The 22,293-nt window shown below is 38.5% G+C and overlaps 1 protein-coding gene across 1 annotated transcript; it reads right to left on the bottom strand.

The window, feature by feature from the left end:
• Window positions 1-20,845: 20,845 nt before the first annotated feature.
• LOC136264832 (uncharacterized) lies at window positions 20,846-22,293 on the bottom strand. Its single transcript, XM_066059618.1, has 3 exons — window positions 21,924-22,293; window positions 21,521-21,788; window positions 20,846-21,154 (listed from the first exon to the last, which is right to left on the bottom strand). Exons 1-3 carry the CDS (start codon window positions 22,130-22,132, stop codon window positions 20,846-20,848), a joined length of 786 nt encoding a protein of 261 aa, XP_065915690.1. The 5' UTR covers window positions 22,133-22,293.

Raw genomic sequence — 22,293 nt, 5'->3', positions numbered from 1 at the left:
TGTCCCCCAAGTAGGGTACGCCACACAGCAAATTTGATTAAATTCGCAACAGCCATTTGCGAGATATGGGCATTCAAAGTTTCATTTAATTTCTTCATTATTTTTCTTCTTATGCTGTACGGGGGGGGCTATGGGGGCTTCAATATCTTTTCGCGCACTATGCAAAAATTGCTATAAAATACAAATGTGTAACTCGATTTCCTTGATTGTTGGCACAAATGGAGAGCATGTAAATGGTGGATTCATGTACCACATTTGCTGTGAATCTGAGGAATATTCAAGGAGTTATGAGCATTTATTCACGTAAAAAAGATCAAACTTCTGTCACAGCTACAGGGTAAACTGAGTACATGTATAGAAATAACTTGAAAATTGGTGTGTAGATAGGCTGATCATTATAGCAGTGCCTTTTGGTAGTTTGAATAACAATGGACTTCTTAGCAACACAAGGCCCATCCTTAGGACTCACTCTTAAACTGAAAAAAAGTGAAGTTTTTTGGCCAAGTGGAGATCCATCTTTTCCTACATTTTCTCAGGAGGTAAGCCGTCCATTGCAAATTTTGGATAGTGTTGAGCTGCTGGGATCCCCTATTTTCAGCAGTTCCAAGTTCTTTGATGATTTTACTGATTCCCTTTTTGACAAGGCTCATTGTTTACAAGACTTACTACCTAGGTTGGAAGACCCTCATGTGGAGCTTCAACTTCTGCATCAGTGTCTAAGTTGCTGTAAAATTGTTCATATCCTTTGCACAGTGCCTCCACGTTATTTTGCTGAGCCACCTTTCAGATATCGACAACCAAACCTTTCTTGTGCTGTTTGCCATTCACTTTCAGATCTCACTTGGCAACAAGCTACTCTTCCTATGAGGTTGGGAGGCTTGGGCATTTGTCAAGCCTCAGACATGGCATTGGTCTATGCAGCTTACCTTGACGGTTGTTCAGACTTCAAGGACTTAGTTGGTCAATTATTGGGCATCCAGAGAGATAGCGATTTCATGTTGGTGGGAGAAGCTAAAGCGCAGCAAAATTTGATTGGTCTACTTCCATCCTCTTACAGCTTCTCCCCTGCTTCACAAAAAGATCTGCAGCTACATATTGATGAGCATTTTTACTCTGAAGTTTTGCTTCAACAGAGTATACGTGCTAGGGCTTGTTTACTAGCTTTATCAGATTCCTCTGGTTTGGCTTGTGCTTGGCTTCAAGTGATACCTTGCCCCCAACTTGGGTTAGCAATTCCACCAGCTGAGTTTGTTGTTGCTCTTCGGCTTTGGCTGGGTATTCCAGTTTTCTCTGATGCAGATTCACCATTGTGTGTTTGTGGACAAATGGTTGATCAATTTGGAGATCACCTGATAGGATGTAGACATGGTCCACTTCGCATAAGATGACATAATGCTTTGTGTGACCTTATTTATTATGCACTTTTGGAGGACAATTCGGATGTCCAGAAGGAACAGAAGGTGTCTGGGGAATCTGCTGCTAGACCTGGTGATATTTTTCATCTGGATTTTTACAATGGTCATCCAACCTACTTCGATGTTTCTGTTTGAAGTGCCCTCCATTCTAGAATTCTGTCACATTCAGCCATCACTCCTGGGTTCGCAGCTCTCAGAGGAGAGATGGAGAAAGATGCTAAGCACACGGCACTGGCAGAAGCAGCAGGAGATGAATTTTTACCCTTAGTAGTAGTATTTGGACACCTTCAAGTGTAGAGATTCTTCGCTCAATTGCTCGGATTTCCACTGTGTGGAATGGGCTGTCCACAGGCAAAGCTTTTTATCACCTTGTTGAATGACTGAGTGTCCAATTATACTGTTATAATGCCAAAATGATTTTACATTTTTGGGCACTTCACCCCCACTCTGAGGATGCAGTGTTGTTTGATGGTGGAGGATGGGGATTTACCCCAAGATGTTGTCGAGGGAGATGACAGCCAGCCCTGTGCCAATGTGAGTGAACAAAGTTGGACAGAAGTATCATCTGGCCTCTGCAGAGACAACACAGTGTCTGATAATAACTTTCCTTCTGTGTTTCCTGTCACCAATAGGTTTTCATCGCTCTCTGTTGAATATGTTTCATTGGACCCCGAAGATGTGGTTCCTCAAGATGTTGGTATTGAAGATTTACACTTTCAGTTCACTTTTGCATCATCTCAAGGAGCTGTTATGACTGAGAACATTGGGCCAACTGATTTTGAATTGCTTGAGGAGGCTATTGCTGCTGTTGCAGAGCAGAACACTTCACACTTCAGCACCCCCAGATACTGTGAACTCTCCTTTAGTTGTTGCTGATGGAATTGCTTCTGATGCTCTGTGTGATGGGCAACCACATGATTTGAGGCACTCTAGTTATCGAGCTCACTACCCATTAGAATTGCCCTTTTATCATCCGCCCACAGTTAGTAGTAGACCTTTAGCACTTTCCGGACCAGATCTGTCTGTTTATGAACTGACTTCTGACTTTAATGTTACACACTATTCCAATGATTACCATCCATTCATCTCTTCACTTAATCCACTAGTACCTACCAGTTCCCACTTTTCCCCCTTTAACCTGTATTCATCCTTCCCCACTATGCCCAGCATCTCCCTTCCAACTTGACTGTATAATTAGTATAATTATTGTTTTAGCTCACATGTGTATGTTATAATTTTCTTTATTCCTTGCTGAGCCATTTACAGTGTGTTGTTTTTTTTATACTGCCTCAATAGCAATAGAGTTAGTTATACAAAGTTATAAAGCAAAAACCAAGTAAGTGTAAAATCGTGGGATTGAGATACTATAATAGAGCAGTCACCGTGAGGTAAAAAAGATGTGCAAAAAATGTCCAAAAAAACCTTACCAGAATTCAAACCAGGGACCTCCATACCTAACATCTGCATCCTTAACCACTGAACCACTACTAACTTGGCTGATCACCTCACTTAATTTCTGCTTTATAAATGAAATTTCTGGTTGAAATCTGCTTATAATCAAACGTTTTAAATTAATTTCATATATCTACCAATAGAAGTACTAGATTGTTCTAGAACATCAAGACACATGGTAGTGTGTCGTGCGACCAAGAAAGCTGGCAACCACACCGTAAGTATATTGACAGGAAGAAAGAAAACAACTTTTTCATTTGTGCATAGCTCCATGACCCCTTCTTCAAAGTACACCATTTTTGCATTATAGCTATCACCCAAGTAGGGCATACCACACAGCAAATTTGATTAAATTCGCAACAGCCATTTGTGAGATATGAGCATTCAGAGTTTCGTTTTAATTTCTTTGTTTTTTCTTCTTATGCTGTATGGGGGCTATGGGGGCTTCGATTTCTTTACGCACACTTTGCAAATATTGCAAATATGTAACTCGATTGCCTTAATCTTTGGCACAAATGAAGAGCGTATAATGGTGGATTCATGTACCAAGTTTGTTGTGAATCTGAGGGATATTCAAAGAGTTACGAGCATTTATTCATGTAAAAAAGATCAAACTTCTGTCATGGCTACAGGGTAAACCGAGTATAGAAATAACTTGAAAATTGGTGTGTAGATGGGCTGATCATCGTAGCAGTGTCTTTCTATAGTTTGAATAGCAATAGAGTTACAGTAACAAAGTTATAAAGCAAAAAATCAAGCAAGAGTAAAATTGTGGGATTGAGATACTCTAATAGAGCAGTCACCGTGCGGTAAAAAGGTGTGCAAAACTGTCAAAAAAATTTACCGGAGTTCAAACCAGGGACCTCCATACCTAACACTTGCATCCTTAACCACTGAACCACTGCTACCTTGGCTGATCACCTCACTTAATTCTGCTTTATAAATGAAATTTCTAGTTGAAATCTGCTTATAATCAAACCTTTGTAATTTCATAGATCTACCAATAGAAGTGCTAGATTGTTCTAGAACATTCTGTGTATGTTCTATTAGAAGTTCTCAAAAATGTGCACTTTATTAGAGTATTATAATAATATTGAATTAAATCATGCAATGAAATACATTTATAAGTCTGTCTTCAATAATCATCATTGTATCTACATAGAAAAGAAGAAATGTGAGTAAAAACAAACCTCAAAGGCTGGTTTTGGGGCTTTATAAAGTATGAAAAGGTGTAAAATCCACACAAAAATAGCCAAGCTGTGAAAAAATGGTGCAGCCTTAAAAAGCCTGGGTGAAAAAAGTTGTGAAATCAAAAGTGGCAGCCAAGAAATGGCTGCAATGATGTTAATGCTAAAAAATTTAATAATGGCTACTTACTTACTGGCTGTTTTTGTGTGGATACTTACTTACTGTAGCAAAGTTCCCATTAAAACTACTGAATCAGTAAGGAATTTACTTGCATACTTATTTATAAGTCCTCTGGAATTATGCTCACAATGTTCATGATTTCTCTATCCCATATTTAAGTCGACTTTAACGGCTTTTGCAATATTTATAATCTGTTGCTGTATTAGAGATAGTGATTGTTCTACTAGAGTATCTAGATCTCAACTATGAAAGTTGTATATTATGCCATTATTTTATGCTCTTAAATGCTTCAAAACACCTGGATCCATTTCACTATTCCCAAAACTCTTTGGGCACCTACCCCACATCCCTACTTACTGATACCAGCATTAATTACACTTTAGTTGTATATAACACTAGCAAAAATAGTGTATGTACAGTACCTTCAACCCAGGTACTGTATGTATGCTCCATATAATTACAGTATATCTGTGCAATTTGTGAAAGGTAGCTATATGTGCTCAAATTTTGGAAAATTACCCATGTGGTCTACAGTTTCATGCCCAGACCATTAGGTAAGGTCTGATGACAATGTTGAAGTTTTGGGCCCTATGCCATTTTTATTTTCTGACTAATGTGATGCTCCAATTCAGCTACAACATGATTTAATAGGCTAGAGTGACAAAGATGGCCAACTGAAAACATGGCTCATCAATATGGTGGAGTGTCCAAAAGTCACCAGGCCCTGTCTAATGCAGTTGATGGGGTCTGAGCATGAGACTAATATAGCCATGCACAAACAATTTTCATATTAATGCTATCAACAGCAGAAAATACTGCTCAAACTATTTTTTGTATTTCAAGGTATTGATATGGTTTATTCTACCCATAAATGAGTAGAAAGTCAACAATAAATGCTCTATTTAAGAACTTAATATTTAAAGTGTCAATTTTCTTTTTCAAAAATTCAGACACATATGCTCACCACTAATGACATCCATTTCTACAAAATCAGATGCTGTTGTTTCCAGTATAATCACATTACACTCATATGTACCCTCATCTCCCTCCATCAGGTACATAAACTGGAGACTACTCGTGTAATTGTTACCACTACCACTGGTTGGACTGATGGTCACTCTACTATCATTTGTGATAGTGTCTCCTCCAGGTCCCATCCAACTTATCATTACTGAACTCAACTCCACTCCACTAACTGTACTCACTGTGCACTGGATATCTTGAGGACTACCTACCATAGCTCCTTGTATAGGACTATATGGTGTTATACTGACTGTAGGAGTAGGAACTGCAGAAATGTTTACATACATAACAGCAATACATGAAAATAGTTCATTCTATACCAGTGACATCCAATGTGACATTAACAAATTCTTTTAGAGGTGGATAGATGCTAATTACCACCTCACACTGATACGTGTTACCATCATCAGATACACTCAGTGGAGAAATGGTATAAGTGTCAGTGTAGATATCTAAGTTTAATATTGTAAAGTCTCTGCCAAACTTTTTGCTTTTCTGGAGCTTAGCACCATCTCTACTCCAAACAAAATCAACTCTACTAGTGATGCCTCTCACTGCCATCAATCTACATTCCAGTGTTAAAGGTTGACCAACTTTCTGAATATGATGTGCAATGAGGCTTAAATTATATGTTGTAGGCACTAAAGTTACAAACAATAAAAACAAGTTAACAAATGAAAGTATTCATTTACCTTTAGTAGAAAATCGAGACACACGGTAGTGTGTCGTGCGGCCCAAGAATCGGGCGTGCAACACCCGTGATCAAGTGTGTCGTGCGGCCCAAGAAGTCGGCGCGCAACACCCGTGAGTATATTGACAGGAAGAAAGAAAATGCAATTTTCGCACCTCCGTAGCTCTGTGCTGCCTTGATGAAACAAGACGATTTTTGCTGTGGACACTCCCTCTAACTTCAGTACTCCATATTCCAAATTTGAGCGAAATCGCTTCAGGCGTTCCCGAGATAAGCAACTTCAAAAATTGGCTTAGTTTCTTCGTTTTTTTTCTTCTTCTTAGGCCCCTATTTGGTGATTATTAGTTTCTCATCCACCGCCCGCATCCTTCTTAAGCTACCGCATGGTAAGCCATTATTTACTCTGCATGTGCATGCTCAGAAGAACTCGTGATACCAAACTGTTATAATTTTTTGTTGATGAACGCTACAATGCGCTATATCGCCAGGAGAACTGTTGTTTTCTTTAGCAAATTGCTGCAGTGCCAGTTGCAATCGTGCTCTATCGACTTCATCAAAGCAGGCTTTCAGTTCACTGTCGAAAAACAGTTGGCGATCACGAAAGTAGAATCAGCTGGTGAAGGAAATGTTTGTAGTAAGAAAGAAAGACAATTTGGACAAGGTCTGTACATCAGTGTGTTAAAATTATAAAATAATGGCATAATGGTAATACCCTCCCGCCTGCATCATAATAATTAGAAAGGCTGGATGAGAAATTAATAATCACCGAATAGGGGCCTTACTTTTCTTCCTCTTTTTGCACACTTACAAAAACTGCTATAAAACGCGAACGCCTTATCCGATTGCCTTGAAATTTGGCACACAGAAGGGGGGTATAAAGACGCATTTCGGTACCAACTGTGGCTGGAATACCATAAACAGGCAAAGAGTTATGAGCGATTATTCACGAAAAATAACACCAATATGTTGTCACGCCTACAGGGTAAACCGCATATGGGAAGAAGCTTAAAATCGGTGGGTGAATAGGTTAACTAATAAAGAAATCGAGTTAAAAACCAGGAAGATACAACGAAAAAACCAACAGTGTGTAACAATTACGCAATTGAGATTAGCTAATAAAAAACGACTACTTGCCACGCCTACCAGATAAACCGTTTGGGGTAAGGCCACTCCAAATAAATTCTCTGTTTCCCGTCCACCGCCCGCATCTAGTTACTGTCAGCCATAAATATTCCGTATTATTCCATTATTTTCCGGTTATTCTTGCATACTGACCGGCTCAGTAAAAGCCATCTCGAAACAGGGTCAGCTCATGTGTCAGCAGTGCTATCAAGTCGGCACAAACTTCACGTTTGTGTTATTTTTGCAGCTTAAAAGGGAAGGAACAAGCTTAAGCATGCCTTTATGCAGCTTTTTATGGTTGTGCCAGGAAAATAATGGTTTGAAAAGCTGCCAATCTTGTAATGAAATAATGGAAATGTACCGCCCGCCCGCATGCAAATATGCTTGAATCCAGGACGGGAAACAGAGAATTTATTTGGAGTGGCCTAATGCTTTGAAATTCGCTGTACATATGGAGTAATCATCTTAGAAAGGCTCTTCAATTAATGGTGTAGAAGAATCAGACTTAAAGCCACGGAATTATAACACGGAATCCAACTTGGTGTAGCAAGTGCGAGATCGAGATACTCTAATAGAGCAGTCATCCTAATAGAGCAGTCACCCTGAACAGAATTCAATAGATCAGTTAGAAACAAGTAACCTGTATAGAGATCAGCTACAAAAAAATCACCCTGTAGAGAGTTCAGCTACAAACAATTCACCCTGTAGAAAGATCAGCTATAGAAGAAATCACCTTGTAGAGAGTTCAGCTACAAAGAAACCATCATGTAGAGAGTTCAGCTACAAACAAATCGTCCTGTAGAGAGATCAGCTAGAAGAAGTTAACTTGTAGAGAGTTCAGCTACAAAGAAACCATCATGTAGAAAGTTCAGCTGCAAACAAATCACCTGTAGAGAGTTCAGCTACAAACAAATCTCACTGTAGAGAGATCAGCTAGAAGAAGTCACCTTGTAGGGAGTTCAGTTACAAAGAAACCACCATGTAGAGAGTTCAGCTACAAACTGGTGACCTTGTAGAGACATCAGCTGGAAGAAGTTACCTTGTAGAGTGTTCAGCTACAAACAATTCACCCTGTTCAGAGATCAGTTAGAAGAAGTTTTCTTGTACAGAGTTCAGTTACAAACAAATAACCCTGTAGAAAGATCAGCTAGAAGAAGTCACCTTGTAGATAATTCAGTTACAAAGAAACTACCATGTAGAGAATTCAGCTACAAACTAGTGACCCTGTAGATACATCAGCTAGAAGAAGTTACCTTGTAGCTACAAAGAAACCATTCTGTAAAGAGCTCAGCTGCAAACAAATCACCTATACAGAATTCATCTACAAACAAATCACCCTGTAGAGAGATCAGCTAGAAGAAGTTACCTTGTAGATAGTTCAGCTACAAACAATTCACCCTGTACAGAGCTCAGTTAGAAGAGGTTTCCTTGTAGAGAGTTCAGCTACAAACAAATCACCCTTAGAGAGATCAGGTAGAAGAAGTTACCTGTAGATCGTTCAGCTACAAACAATTCACCCTGTAGAGAGATCAGCTAGAAGAAGTTACCTTGTAGAGTGTTCAGTTACAAAGAAATCACCATGGAGAGTTCTGTAATAAATATATGTATTACATATATAAAATGTACATTCACTGATAAAATCAGAAATATTTAAAGTATTCAACATTTATTTCATCTTTTTCTTCTTCCTGTGGTAAAGAAAAAAAGATAGGTTTAAAAAACCTTGTATACAAATACAAAAAGAAGTGAAATCTAATCCAAAACAGCCAACCTGTAATAAAAGAGTGCAGCCCCCAAAAAGGCTATGCTGAAAAAAGATGTGAAATCCAAGGTGGCGGCCAAGAAATGGCTGTGATGGTAGGTTAATGGTAAAAATTTTAATAACAACAATTCAGGTGAGTTTTGGTCCAAGCGGCACCAAAACTCACCTGAATTGTTGTTATTAAAATTTTTACCATTAACCTACCATCACAGCCATTTCTTGGCTGCCACCTTGGATTTCGCATCTTTTTTCACCATAACCTTTTTGGGGGCTGCACTCTTTTTTTACAGCTTGGCTGTTTTGGATTAGATTATATTGACAGGAAGAACGAAAATGCAATTTTCTCACCTCTGTAGCTCTGTGCTGCCTTGATGAAACAAGATGATTCTTGCTGTGGACACAATCTAAAACTTCAGTACTCTACATTCCAAATTTGATGGAAATCACTTCAAGAGTTCCTGATATATGTGACTTCAAATATCAAGACACAGTAGTGTGTCATGCAGCCCAAGAAGCCAGCATGCAACACCTGTGAGTACGTTGATAGGTAGAACGAAAACGCAATTTTCGCACCTCCGTAGCTCTGTGCTACCTTGATGAAACAAGACGATTTTTTGCTGTGGACACGCCCACCAACTTTAGTACTCCACATATCAAATTTGAGCAAAATTGCATCAAGTGTTCCCAAGATATGTGACTTCAAAAATTGGCTTCGTTTCTTCGTTTTTTTCTTATTTTTCTTCCTCTTTTCGCACACTTACAAAAACTGCTATAAACGTGAATGCCATATCCGATTGCCTTGAAATTTGGCACACAGAAGGGGGGGTATAAAGGCACATCTCGGTACCAACTTTGGCTGGAATACGATAAACAGGCAGCGATTGTGCAGGAAAAATAACACCACTATGTTGTCACCCCTACAGGGTAAACCGCTTATGGGAAGAAGCTGAAAATCGGTGGGTGAATAGGTTAACTATTGAACCTCAAACCTTTTGTGGTTTGAAAGAAATTGAGTTAAAAAGTACAGATGGAATAATCATCTTAGAAAGGCTCTTCAATGTTGTAAAAGAATCAGACTTAAAGCCACGGAGTTATAACATGATATCAATTTGATGTAGCAAGTGTGAAATGGAGATACTCTAATAGAGCAATCATCCTAATAGAGCAAACACCCTGAAAAGAATTCAAGAGATCAGCTAGAAACAAGTAACCTATATACAGATCAGCTGCAAAAAAATCATCCTGTAGAGAGTTCAGCTACATACAAATCATCCTTTAGAGATCTCAGCTGGAATAAGTCACCTCGTAGAGAGTTCAGTTACAAAGGGACCATCATGTAGAGAGTTCAGCTGCAAACAAATTGCCTCTAGAGAGTTCAGCTACGAAAGGATCATCCTGTAGTGACTTCAGCTACAAGAGATCAGTTTGTAGTGAGTTCAGCTACAAAGAAACCACCATGTAGATAGTTCAGCTGCAAACAAAGCACCCTGTAGAAAATTCAACTATACAAACACATCACCCTGTAGAAAGATCAGCTACCTTGTAGAGAGTTCAGCTACAAAGAAACCATTCTATAAAGAGCTCAGCTGCAAACAAATCACCTGTACAGAATTTCGCTACAAACAAATCACCCTGTAGAGTGATCAGCTAGAAGAAGTTGCCTTGTAGATAGTTCAGCTACAAACAAATCACCCTGTAGAGAGATCAGCTAGAAGAAGTCACCTTGTAGAGTGTTCAGTTACAAAAAAAAACCACCTTCAGGCACCTTGTAGAGAATTCTGTGATAAATATATGTATTACATATATAATTTGTACATTTAATGATAAAATTAGAAATATTTAAAGTATTTAACATCTGCTTCATCTTTTCTTCTTCCTGTGGTAAAAAAAGATAGGTTGAAAAAGCCCCAAAGCCGGCCTATATGGGGTATACAAATACAAAAAGAAGTGAAATCTAATCCAAAACAGCTAAACTGTAAAAAAAGAGTGCAGCCCTCAAAAAGGTAATGGTGAAAAAAGATGTGAAATCCAAGGTGGCGGCGAAGAAATGGCTGTGATGGTAGGTTAATGGTAAAAATTTTAATAACGACAATTCAGGTGAATTTTGTGCCAAGACCAAGCGGCACCAAAATTCACCTGAATTGTCGTTATTAAATTTTTTACCATAAACCTATCATCACAGCCATTTCTTGGCCGCCACCTTGAATTTCACATCTTTTTTCACCATAGCCTCTTTAGGGCCACACTCTTTTTTTACAGCTTGGCTGTTTTGGATTAGATTGGCTTAGTTTCTTTGTTTTTATCTTCTTATTTTTCTTCTTTTTACATACTTACAAAAACTGCTATAAAATACGAACGCCATATCTGATTGCCTCAAAATTTGGCACACAGAAGTGGGTATAAAGGCGCATCTCTGTACCAACTTTGGCTGGGATACAATGAACAAGCAAAGAGTTATTAGCGATTATTAACGAAAAATAACACCAATATTTTGTCACGCCTACAGGATAAACTGCTTATGGGAAGAAACTGAAAATCGGTGGGTGAATAGGTTAACTATTGAACCTCCAACCTGTTGTGGTTTGAAAGAAATCGAGCTAAAAACCAGGAAGATTCAACGAAAAAACCGACACTGAGTAACAATTATGCAATCGAGATTAGCTAATAAAAAACGATTATATACTTGCCACGCCTAACAAAAAAACCGCTTGGGGTAATGCTTTGAAATTCGCTGTACAGATGGAGTAATCATCTTAGAAAGGCTCTTCAATGGTGTAGAAGAATCAGATTTAAAGCCACTGAGTTATCACGAAATCAAACTTGGTGTAGCAAGTGTGAGATCGAGATACTCTAACAGAGTAGTCATCCTAATAGAGCAGTCACCCTGAAAGGAATTCAAGAGATCAGCTAGAAACAAATAACCTGTATAGAGACCAGCTACAAACAAATCACCTGTAGAGAGTTCAGCTGCAAACAATTTGCCCTGTACAGAGATCAGCTAGAAGAAATTACCTTGTGGAGAGTTCAGCTAAAAACAAATCACCTTGTGGAGACAACAGCTAGAAGAAGAAGTCACCTTGTAGAGAGTTCAGTTACAAAGAAACCACCATGTAGAGAGTTCAGCTGCAAACAAATCACCTGTAAAGAGTTCATCTATGAAAAGATCATCCTGTAGATAGTTTAGCTAGTAGAAGTCACCCTGTAGAGAGTTCAGCTACAAAGAAACCACCATGTAGAGAGTTCGGCTGCAAACAAATCACCCTGTAAAGAATTCAGCTACAAACAAATCACCCTGTAGAGAGATCACCTAGACGAAGTTACCTTGTAGAGTGTTCAGCTACAAAGAAACCATCATGTAGAGAGTTCAGCTGCAAACAAATCACCTGTACAGAATTCAGCTATAAACAAATCATGCTGTAGAGAGATCAGCTACTGTAGAAGAAGTTACCTTGTAGGTAGTTCAGCTACAAACAATTCACCCTGTAGAGAGATCAGCTAGAAGAAGTTACCTTGTAGAGTGTTCAGTTACAAAGAAACCACCATGTAGAGAGTTCCGTAATAAATATATGTATTATATATATATATATATTATAATTTGTATGTTTACTGATAAAATTATAAATATTTAAAGTATTTAACATCTGCTTCATAATTTCTTCTTCCTGTGGTAAAGAAAGAAAAACAATATAGGTTAAAAAAGCCCCAATGCTAGCCATAGGCCAGCTTTGGGGTATACAAATACAAAAAGAAGTGAAATCTAATCCAAGCTGTATTAAAAGAGTGCAGCCCAAGGCTACCATGAAAAAAGATGTGAAATCCAAGGTGGCGGCAAAGAAATGGTTGTGAAGGTAAGTTAATTGTAAAAATTTTAATAACAACAATTCAGGTGAATTTGTGCCAAGACCAAGCAGCACCAAAATTCACCTGATTTGTTGTTATTAAAATTTTTACCATTAACCTACCATCACAGCCATTTCTTGGCCGCTACCTTGGATTTCACATCTTTTTTTCACCATAGCCTTTTTGAGGGCCGCACTCTTTTTTTGCAGCTTGGTTGTTTTGAATTAGATATATTCTACATTCACAATTACATTTGTTCACCTGTTAGATTACTTATTTCTATAAAATCTGATCCTGGCGTTTCCAGTATCATCACATCACAAGTATATATACCCTCATCTCCCTCCATCAGGTAGGCAAACTCAAGAGTGCTGATGTAATCATTAATAAGTGAAGCAGTTGGGCTAATAGTCACCCTACTATCATTTCTAACAGTGTCTCCTCCAGGTCCCATCCAACTTATCATTACTGAACTCAACTCCACTCCACTAACTGTACTCACTGTACAATGTATCTCCTTAGGACTACCTACCACACCATCATCAATTGGACCAAATGGGACTATTGATACATCGAAGGTGGGAACTGCAAAAGAAGATTAAAAGTTATAACTGCTTTAACATGTTAATCAGTGTGGCAACACCCCGAGCTGTATGCAACTGGCATATTCAAGCAGTGCATAGCCTACGGACAAGACCACCACTTACCATGATGAAAACACAACATGACTAATATAGTTTTCTTCAGTAGCTATACATACCACCCTTTCACTGCATCATGCTTTATTACCTACTTTTCCCTTAATTCTAACCATGTAGTTATTTTTACATACCACCCCAAAGTGTACGTAACAACACTTAAATCTATATCAAGCATGTTGACTTTAATTCATTGTGCTATGATAAATCACAAAACTGATTGGTTTGTGTTTTATTCCTAAAGTATGTTAGTTTCATTTACTGTGAAAACAATTAAGTACTCGTGTAAATATTACCATGAACAGGGATCGGGGCTAAAATTTTCAATACACTCTAATATAACACACGCCAAAAGCAGCCTTCCAGGCTTTGGATGTATTTCAAAAACCTTCCAGACCTTCCTCTAGTGTTGTAAAGAACGAGATGGAAGTATAAAATACAAAGAAAGTGGTTTTGGGAGATTTAAAAAATTTCCAAAATCACCCCAAATCTCCATCTTCTTTTTCTTCTTGTTTCGCGTGTCTACAGCCCACAGGAAGTAGTTATTAGCACAAAAAATGTATGGCGTATTTTAAACTACCCAGGTCTGTGTGATATTACAATCTTTGCTTTCTAAGGTAGGGTCCGCAATCCGAAAATTCAACTTTTACAAATCGATCCCCCTACCATTGTGGGATGTTCATTGTGGTATCCCATTGCTAGATACACCATGAAATCGGAGGCACGATTGTTGTCTTCACAGAAATATCGATTTTAATATTTCGTGAGAAGCAAAAATTATTTTTAAAATTTCGTGCTCCACACAAAGAACAGGATAGAACTTGCTGCTTAGCTAGATATTATCTAGAGTTGATGTAGTTAAAAAGTACGCACAGTAATAAGCAAATAACTCACTGGGTTCTAGGCACAGGGTTGCTTTCTCTCAAAAAGCAGAAAACGAAACACAAATTTTCGAATTCAAACTGCCCTACCAGCCAAGACAAGAAAAGCCAACTCTTCCTCATAGTGATGTGATAAGGTTGGATGCATAGTCTGTCTATGCTGTTAGTCTGGAAAGGATCTGAGACTTCTCACCATCTGGGTGAAGAACGTCAAAATTTTCGTGCGTCCTTTCAAGGGATTCTCTCAATGGTACCAAAGTGCTTTCCAGTACTTCTGATGCCACACTGGTCACTTAATTTTGTTTAGAATGATGATAAATGATGGATCAAAACGTTTGGTAGTAGTAGTAGTTGGTGTTTCTGTGATTTCATATGATGCAGTATACCAGCAGCTCACCAGGAGCTCCACCCAGCTCGAATCAAAAATGAAAGATTTTGTGCTTTTTTCAGTTTGGTTTTGGATGTTTTGCAGCATAATGGTGATGTAGAATGATCTAGTAAAGATTTGAAGCTGCTGTGGAGTGTGAGAGGTGAAGTCAAATTTGGACGATTTTGCTGCCTCCTTGATGCATACCTTAAAGCGAAGCGTGGAAGCCGTGGATGAAATAATAATTGAGAACTGCTGCTACCAAACGTTCAGGGACATCTTTTACCATAGTTTTAGTTTATAATTGATGGTTGCTGTGGCTACAGAAGCGCTGGAAATGGCTAGAAAGCGCGGCATAATTCTTTGATGCTGCAGAAAATTTTGACGCTCGTCACCCAGATGGTGAGAAGTCTCAGATCTTTTCCAAACTAACAGCATAGACAGACTATGCACCCAACTGTATCAAAACACTATGAGGAAGAGTTGGCTTCTCTCGCCCTGGGTGGTAGGGCAGTTTGAATTCGAAACTTCGTATCTCTTTGTCTGTTTTTCAAAGAAAGCAACCCTGTGCTGGGCACCCAGCAAATCATTTACTTATTTTTGTGCGTACTTTTCAACTACATCATCTCTGGATACGATTTGGCTAAGTAGCAAGTTTCATCCGATCCTTTGTGTGGAGCACGAAATTTTAAAAATAAATTTTGCATCTTGCGAGATACTGAAAACAATCTTTCTGTGAAGACAACTATCGTGCCTCCGGTTTCATGGTGGATCAAGCAATGGGATACTACAATGAACATCCCACAATGGTAGGGGGATTGATTTGTAGAGGTTGATTTTTCGGATTGCGGACCCTATCTAAGGTGATTGCGAGATATAGAGCCACAAGAGTCATGGCTTTGAGACGCCATTCACAAAAGCCGTTAGGTACAGTATGTTACCATTATAACTTATGACACCAAAAGGTTAAAAAAATTATTTTTTTTAAAATTTCACAACACGCACTTGAACCACATACCTCCAGCCTGAAGAGCAGTGTTCATTACCACTGTACCACCGCGGTGCTAGCTGCAAGCTCCCAAGTACTTATTTTTGCCATATTTAAATGTCACAAATGTAAATCACTATAATATCTAATCCATATTACCCTAACTTAACCTAATGTTTTAAAACATTGTCCTAATCCTACTCGCGCTTCCTCCTAATCCTAAAGGTGCTATTCTTAATCCCAACGGCGCTGTTCCTAACTCCAAGGGCACTGTCCTAATCATAAGGGAGCTGTTTCTAATCCTAGGGGCGTTTTCTAACACTAGGGGTGCTTTTACTAATCCTAGGAACACAGTAAGACTGAGTGCAGTAAGAGAGAGAGTAAGAGTAAGAGCTTTCCAGGCACTGCTGCTACAGCGTTTATCAGTCAAGAATCGACGTAACAAGCCTTGTAAGCTATCAGAAATAGCGTAACCCTTCGAATCGAAAAGGGGTGTGTCCCCTTTTACGCGATTGAAAATTAAGGGCAGCTCCGAGGCTTTGGGGGAAAGAATTTACGCCAGGTGAATTTGTGTAAGAAAACAGTAGAGTAACTCACCTAATATCGGACAGGTTCCAAAATTGGACGCAATTACTCAGGAAATTTCAAACAATTTATATGTCTTTAGATAGTTCAAGGTTGTGGGATTTTGCACACCAGGTACAAACTTCCTCAACTTCTTCAGGGGCGGATCCAGACTTTTAAAAAGGGGTTTGGAAATGCAACTTCAGCCTAGCTTTAAGTTGAAGACCAAAAAAAAAAAAGAAAGGTCATCACCTTCTTACAATAGCTGCCCATATAACTAAATTGTAGCAATTCCGGAATTCCGTAAATTCTGCATAAAATTTTCTCCGTGAATCCTCCATTGGCAAGGGATAGTCACTTCCACATCGCTAATTGATGCGCTCGCGACTGGGATAAAAAAGTTTGATCGCCAAAATATTGCCTTGATCACTTGATTTCATATTTCCAAGAGCCTTGATTCTTGATCGTCAACCGTAAAAGCTTAGTAAATTCTCGTGTTGCCCAAAGTTAGCTTTCCAAAGGTGCTTGATTGCCACTTTTGCGGATGCCTTGATTGCTTGATTCACTGCAAAAATTCCCCTTGATCACTTGATTAAGTCTTGATCCCGGTCGCAAGTGCATCAATTGGTGGTATGAAGATGACTACCCCTTGATTGGGAAGATGGCACAATCGATTCGTTGCCGTACGAGTGTTTGATCAAACAATTACATTGTTTCTAGGGTTTCTTGGGACGAGGAACACGATGGTGCTGTTAGTTTCCTGCTATAAATGTGTTTGCAGGGCCGGTGGAAGCTCTTACTGGCTGGTCAGGCAACAAACCAGGTTTTGATTCAGGGATTGTGATGAGTGTGTGAAGCACGATGAATGACTGTGCCGCGAAGTACTCTGGCATGCGAAGCGTGCCCCTCAAGGGGAGTCTGGGGGCATGCCCCCCTCCAGGAAAATTTCGAATTTTTAGTGTTTGTAAACCACATTCTGAAGAAATTTTAGCAATTTACAAGAGTTGATTTTAGGATATTGCTTCGTACATATACTGACTTTTATAACTTCCCTAGCTGTTGTTGTTGTTGTTATTGTTATTGTTATTATCTACTTTACCAGTTAGGCACTGTAGCTGTCACACTACCTTTCTATATGTTGTAAAGTCTAATTTCGTTTATACAATTGATCAGGTTTTTACAGGCTTTGCCTTCTTACCTGTACCCCCAATAATAATATTAACAGCAGAGCTGGAAGAATGACCACCGCACTGGTCATTACGTGCTTCGATCATTAGACGCACGAATATAATAGAGGATAAGCGAGTGGTAACGTGAAGTCGGTTACATATCCTTTTACTGCATTAAAGGTTAGAATGGTTAGTGTCTGTCTAGAAACATATAAATTAGTGTATGTCATGACGACATAACTACTATACGGAGCTACCTTATTAGTGTGCAGCTATATTAGCTTAGCTAGGCATGCGCTCGCATGACTGGGTTGGACTGTAAAAATCTGCTACGGCAGTGGCCGTAGTGACCGTAGTGCTTACACCTGCCCTGGTTTGTGTGGTGTTTTATGCCAATTCTAAGATTGTCTTTCAATATATTTACCACAATATAACGTTGTCTTTGCAAGAAACGACCCAGCACATGTTAGTTGCACCAAGTGCAACATTTTTGTCCAAGTAGTTTTCATTATTAGTATGCAAAAAGTCAGCAAATTTGCAACATAAATAACCAAGTTGTCTTGTGCATCACTTTGGTAGCTATCAAGGAGCTAAAAAGTAACAGTAAAAATAACTGTATAAACAGCTATAAATGAACAGTGCAAGTCCTTGTTTTGCATGCACATTGCATTTTGGGTGAAGGTGACTAGTACAGAGTGTTTGCATTCAGACCAAGTACAGGTTGTTATGCCATTTGTAATATGCTAAGTTCATGCAACTGTTAGGTGGCCTTCTACAGAGGTGACCTTTACTGAGAGGGTCTTATAATGATGGTTGCACTATAGTCCATGTACTGAGGTATTTATATCAGGAAACAGAAGTTGAAAATGTTTTTGCAAACCTCAGTTAAAAAAATTTGTTCAATTGTGCCATTTTTGGGGACTTTTTCAATGGAAAGTGGAGAAAATTTTACCATTTTTAAAGGATAAAATTGCTTATAACTCCATCATCCATTGATGGATTTTTAAAAACTAAGTGTTTGTGAGATCCTTGGGGAGCGTTGCACAAGCCTGTGCTAAATAGAAATTGTTTCCATAAATTTTAAAATTCTCCCGGAATCGCTAAAGTAGACTAGATACATAACTCGCTACACTGCTCCTCAAAAGACTACTGTGACTGCTCTATTATAGTATTAGAGTATCTCGATTTGACTGCGCTATTAGAGTATCTCGAGTAAGAGAGGCTCTTTCAAAAGGGGGATTCATGGAACCCTTTGAACCCCCCTGGATCCGCCCCTGTTCTTTATCTGGTGGCAGCAGACCTGCAAAGTCATTTCCGATTAATACGTATAATCCGGAGAAAAAGTCGATTCACGGTCACCTACAGTTTACAAATTACACTTACATTTAATCAACAGTTTTATATCTCTGACTTGAAGAGCAACTCGACATCTACTTTCTAAATATTCCCAGTTTATTTAATCTAATCTTTTAAATCACGAATTACAAATCAAATAAAATGAGACTTCACTAAAGTAATAATCGCACAATAAATTTAAGTGTACAGAAGTATACGATGTTTGTAAAAGTATACGGTACATATTTTCCGTAAACTTATCTCAAACAACGTATACTTAATCGAATTTCCATATACTGGGGCGATTATTACTCCAGTGATGTCTCATTTGATTTGATTTGTAATTCGTGATTTAAAGGATTAGATTAAATAGACTGGGGATAATTAGAAAGTAGATGAGTTACCGTAGGCGGGGAAAGTTACACGTGGGAAAAGTTTCGCGAATGGCACTCTACATTGTATACCGGCGTAAAAGTTTCGCGATGCTGATTTTTACTGTACAAATACAAACATGTAAAAGCTAATCGGCGTAAAGGTTTTGCGATACGGTATTGGTAAAACCGGGAGGGGAGCGGGAGCGGGAGATTGCTTGGTAAAATCAGGAACCGGGAATCGGGAGATCACGTGTCAATCTTTGCTGTCACAAGTAACACACATACGTAGCTAGAGCGCCTGCTGTGCTGTGACGAAGAAACTAATATAAACTAGTAAATTATGAGCTTGAGGGGAAAAATAGCTATAGCTAGATAAAGTTTGCATGATGGCCGTATATTAAAGGCTTTCATTAGAGCTTTATAGTTATTAGCAGTGAATGCATAAAATTGTATTGTGTGGGTTTTTAGCACAGTAATTCACAAAGTGGCTATTTTAGTGGACATAATATTTCTGAAAGGTAATTTCAGTGAATACATGCAGCAGTTATTTGGCATATTGGATTGTCTTACAATAATGAATGATGAGCAACAGGCCTCCAGTCCTAGCTACATGGTTCTGCCCCAGTCTATACTAAAGTTCATGCACCCTACCAATCTAAAATCCATTCAACTAAACGTGATTAGACTTCCCATCATTGCCAGCAGACTTTCAATGGATAGACTGAAGTACAGTACACCAAGCATAATTATTCTCTGAGTATACAAAACACATTAATAAATCATAAAGTGTTAATTAGCTACAACATACAGTATGTAAAATCAAAGCTGCCTAAAGTAATATGCATATGAACCAGTTTTGTTCTGGAAATCATTAAGTTTAAAAGGTTGAATTCTGTGGCTTCTCATGCCATCATAATATGTGACTGGGCCTGCGATAATAGGGCATGTGGGCACATGATTTTTGCCTACTTTTTCACACTTCCATCACTCATAACGTTTTGCACCATTATGGTATGGCATTGCAATTTTCAGCTCTTAGTAAGCATTTAATTGGCATCATGATGCAAGTTACAGATCGGAAATATAGTTTTCCAGCACCGAGATATGATCAGTAGAGTGATGGGGTGTAGTTTGTGCCCACATGCCCTATTTTCGCAGGCCCGGTCACATATAATGTTTGACCATACCAGAAGCAAACTGCAGTAAAATGATTGTCACTACAAACACTGCAGCCAGCTAGTTGATATCCATGACCATATATAGTTAAAACTTTTGGAATTGTCAATATTGATCTACCAGTCAAGGACTGGATATCAATCGGGATCATCCAAGGCACTCGATTAAGAAATGACGATGCCATTACCTGTGGTACACCACGGCACTCATAAAATGTTTCTCTGTTTCTGCCAGTTAAATTTAATCGGTCAGTAACTGCATGGAGAGATTCATTTGGTGGTTGGCAATGAAATTCTGCACCACAGTAACCAACCATATCTCCAGCTATAGGAAAAATTTCATTAAAGTTATCTAATCCAGAGCTGAAGGAAAACGTAGAAGGGTATTTTGTTACCTCCGTGTTATGATTAGGGCAATGCTCAGAGGTACATTTAAGTTTAATTACCAGTTTCCAGATATGTGTGAACAAGCAAAGACACCTATTATTCTCACCACCAAAACAATCATATTTCAAATTATTCTCCACCAAAACAATTATTCTCCACCAAATTATTCTCACCACCAAAACAATCATATTTCAAATTATTCTCATTATTTCAAATTATTCACCACCAAAACAATCATATTTCAAAACAATCATATTTCAAATTATTCTGGTTGACAATTACATTAGGGTGCACAGAGAATTTTCGTATGAAATCAAGGGGTTCACCTTTTCGATTGTTAAACTTTAGTTGATGACACAAGTGGTACGTGTTAAACATTGCGTCATGGGATAGTCTGGTATGTCTATCCACTTCCTTACGAAAATTTCTAACTTGATTTTGATCTCTAGGTGTGAGCACTGCATGTTGAGGTCCACCGCTGCTTTCATTGACTAATTCTTGATAAACAGTTCGATGTGGCTTCATTGAATCTTTCTGTAATATCTAAAAAGCATATTGCATATGATCATACGCACGATTTGTCTTTAAAACAAATCTCACCACTCAAATAACATTTGCATTCTATAACATAGGCCATTCAAATTTGTAAAAGTACTGGAATTTCATGACATAACCTTCTTGCAGAAAATTTATGTGTCATAAAAGGTAGGCAAATTTTATGTCCATGTTGCCTCCTTTATAGGTTTGGTAACATATACATATACCAAACCTATAAGGTATATAGCTATTGATAGGTATAGCTATATACCTTATCAATTATACTATGCACATTACACTCAGACGGTCTTTACAATGCAAACTACTATAGCTTATAAATGTGAGTTGATTCACAAGACTTTTTTTGCTCACCTTATCCTTCAAATGTGGTGCTGATCTCACAAAAGACTTGGAATTATTCTTACTGTTCCGATGGCTAAATCCTTGATATAAGGTGTCATCCCCAACGTAGTGTAGCATAAAATGTTTCCCGATACCCCAGAACTCAAATCTTCTGAATCGGTTATCACCCTTTTTATCCACAGAATCAAGATCAATGGTACTACTTTTTTTCTTGAATTCACATCCTCCATGTTTGACACTGTAAGATCCTACATGTACCCATCTGTATTGATCGCACCTATAATAATTGCGATGTACAATTTATTTAATTACTGTATGACTCTAGAAATATAGTTATGTAAACTTGTTTTGTTAAACTGAGACAAGCTAGCTAGCTATATTGTAACTATACTCTTTAATATCTAGACCTAACCTTAGCTTTTTCTTCTCTTGTTCCCATTTGTCCGAATCAGGCCCGAGGTTGTAGATATACAAGCTGCCGCCTTTTGGCTGAACAGGAGGACCTACACTAATCTGTAGCTTTCCACTGATAGCTTTCGAGAAGTAATTATGCGCCTCCGCAGATGTCAAGTTATTGACAGCGTCTTCTACTGCAGGAACACATAGCACATCTTCCTCCATTGTGCATGCGCGGCCGCACTATAGCTACGTGCAACTCTATACTTGCAACGCTATACTTGCAAAATCACGCCTGCCGTTCGTAGCAAGTGAGAGATTTAGTTTGCACGTGATTACAAGTGAGATATTTAGGAGAAGTCGCACGTGATCTCCCGATTCCCGGT

The sequence above is a fragment of the Dysidea avara genome, chromosome 1 (genome assembly GCF_963678975.1).
Source record: "Dysidea avara chromosome 1, odDysAvar1.4, whole genome shotgun sequence".
NCBI lineage: Eukaryota > Metazoa > Porifera > Demospongiae > Dictyoceratida > Dysideidae > Dysidea > Dysidea avara.
The sequence above is the reverse complement of the archived record's forward strand: the minus strand, read 5'-3'. Positions and strand labels throughout refer to the sequence as shown.

Coding starts and splice junctions, on each gene's coding strand:
- LOC136264832 (XM_066059618.1), bottom strand. CDS start 22,132: ATGGAGGAAGATGTGCTATGTGTTCCTGCAGTAGAAGACGCTGTCAAT. Junction 21,789..21,923: donor CAAGAGAAGAAAAAGCTAAG/GTTAGGTCTAGA, acceptor CAATTATTATAG/GTGCGATCAATACAGATGGG. Junction 21,155..21,520: donor CACCACATTTGAAGGATAAG/GTGAGCAAAAAA, acceptor TATGCTTTTTAG/ATATTACAGAAAGATTCAAT.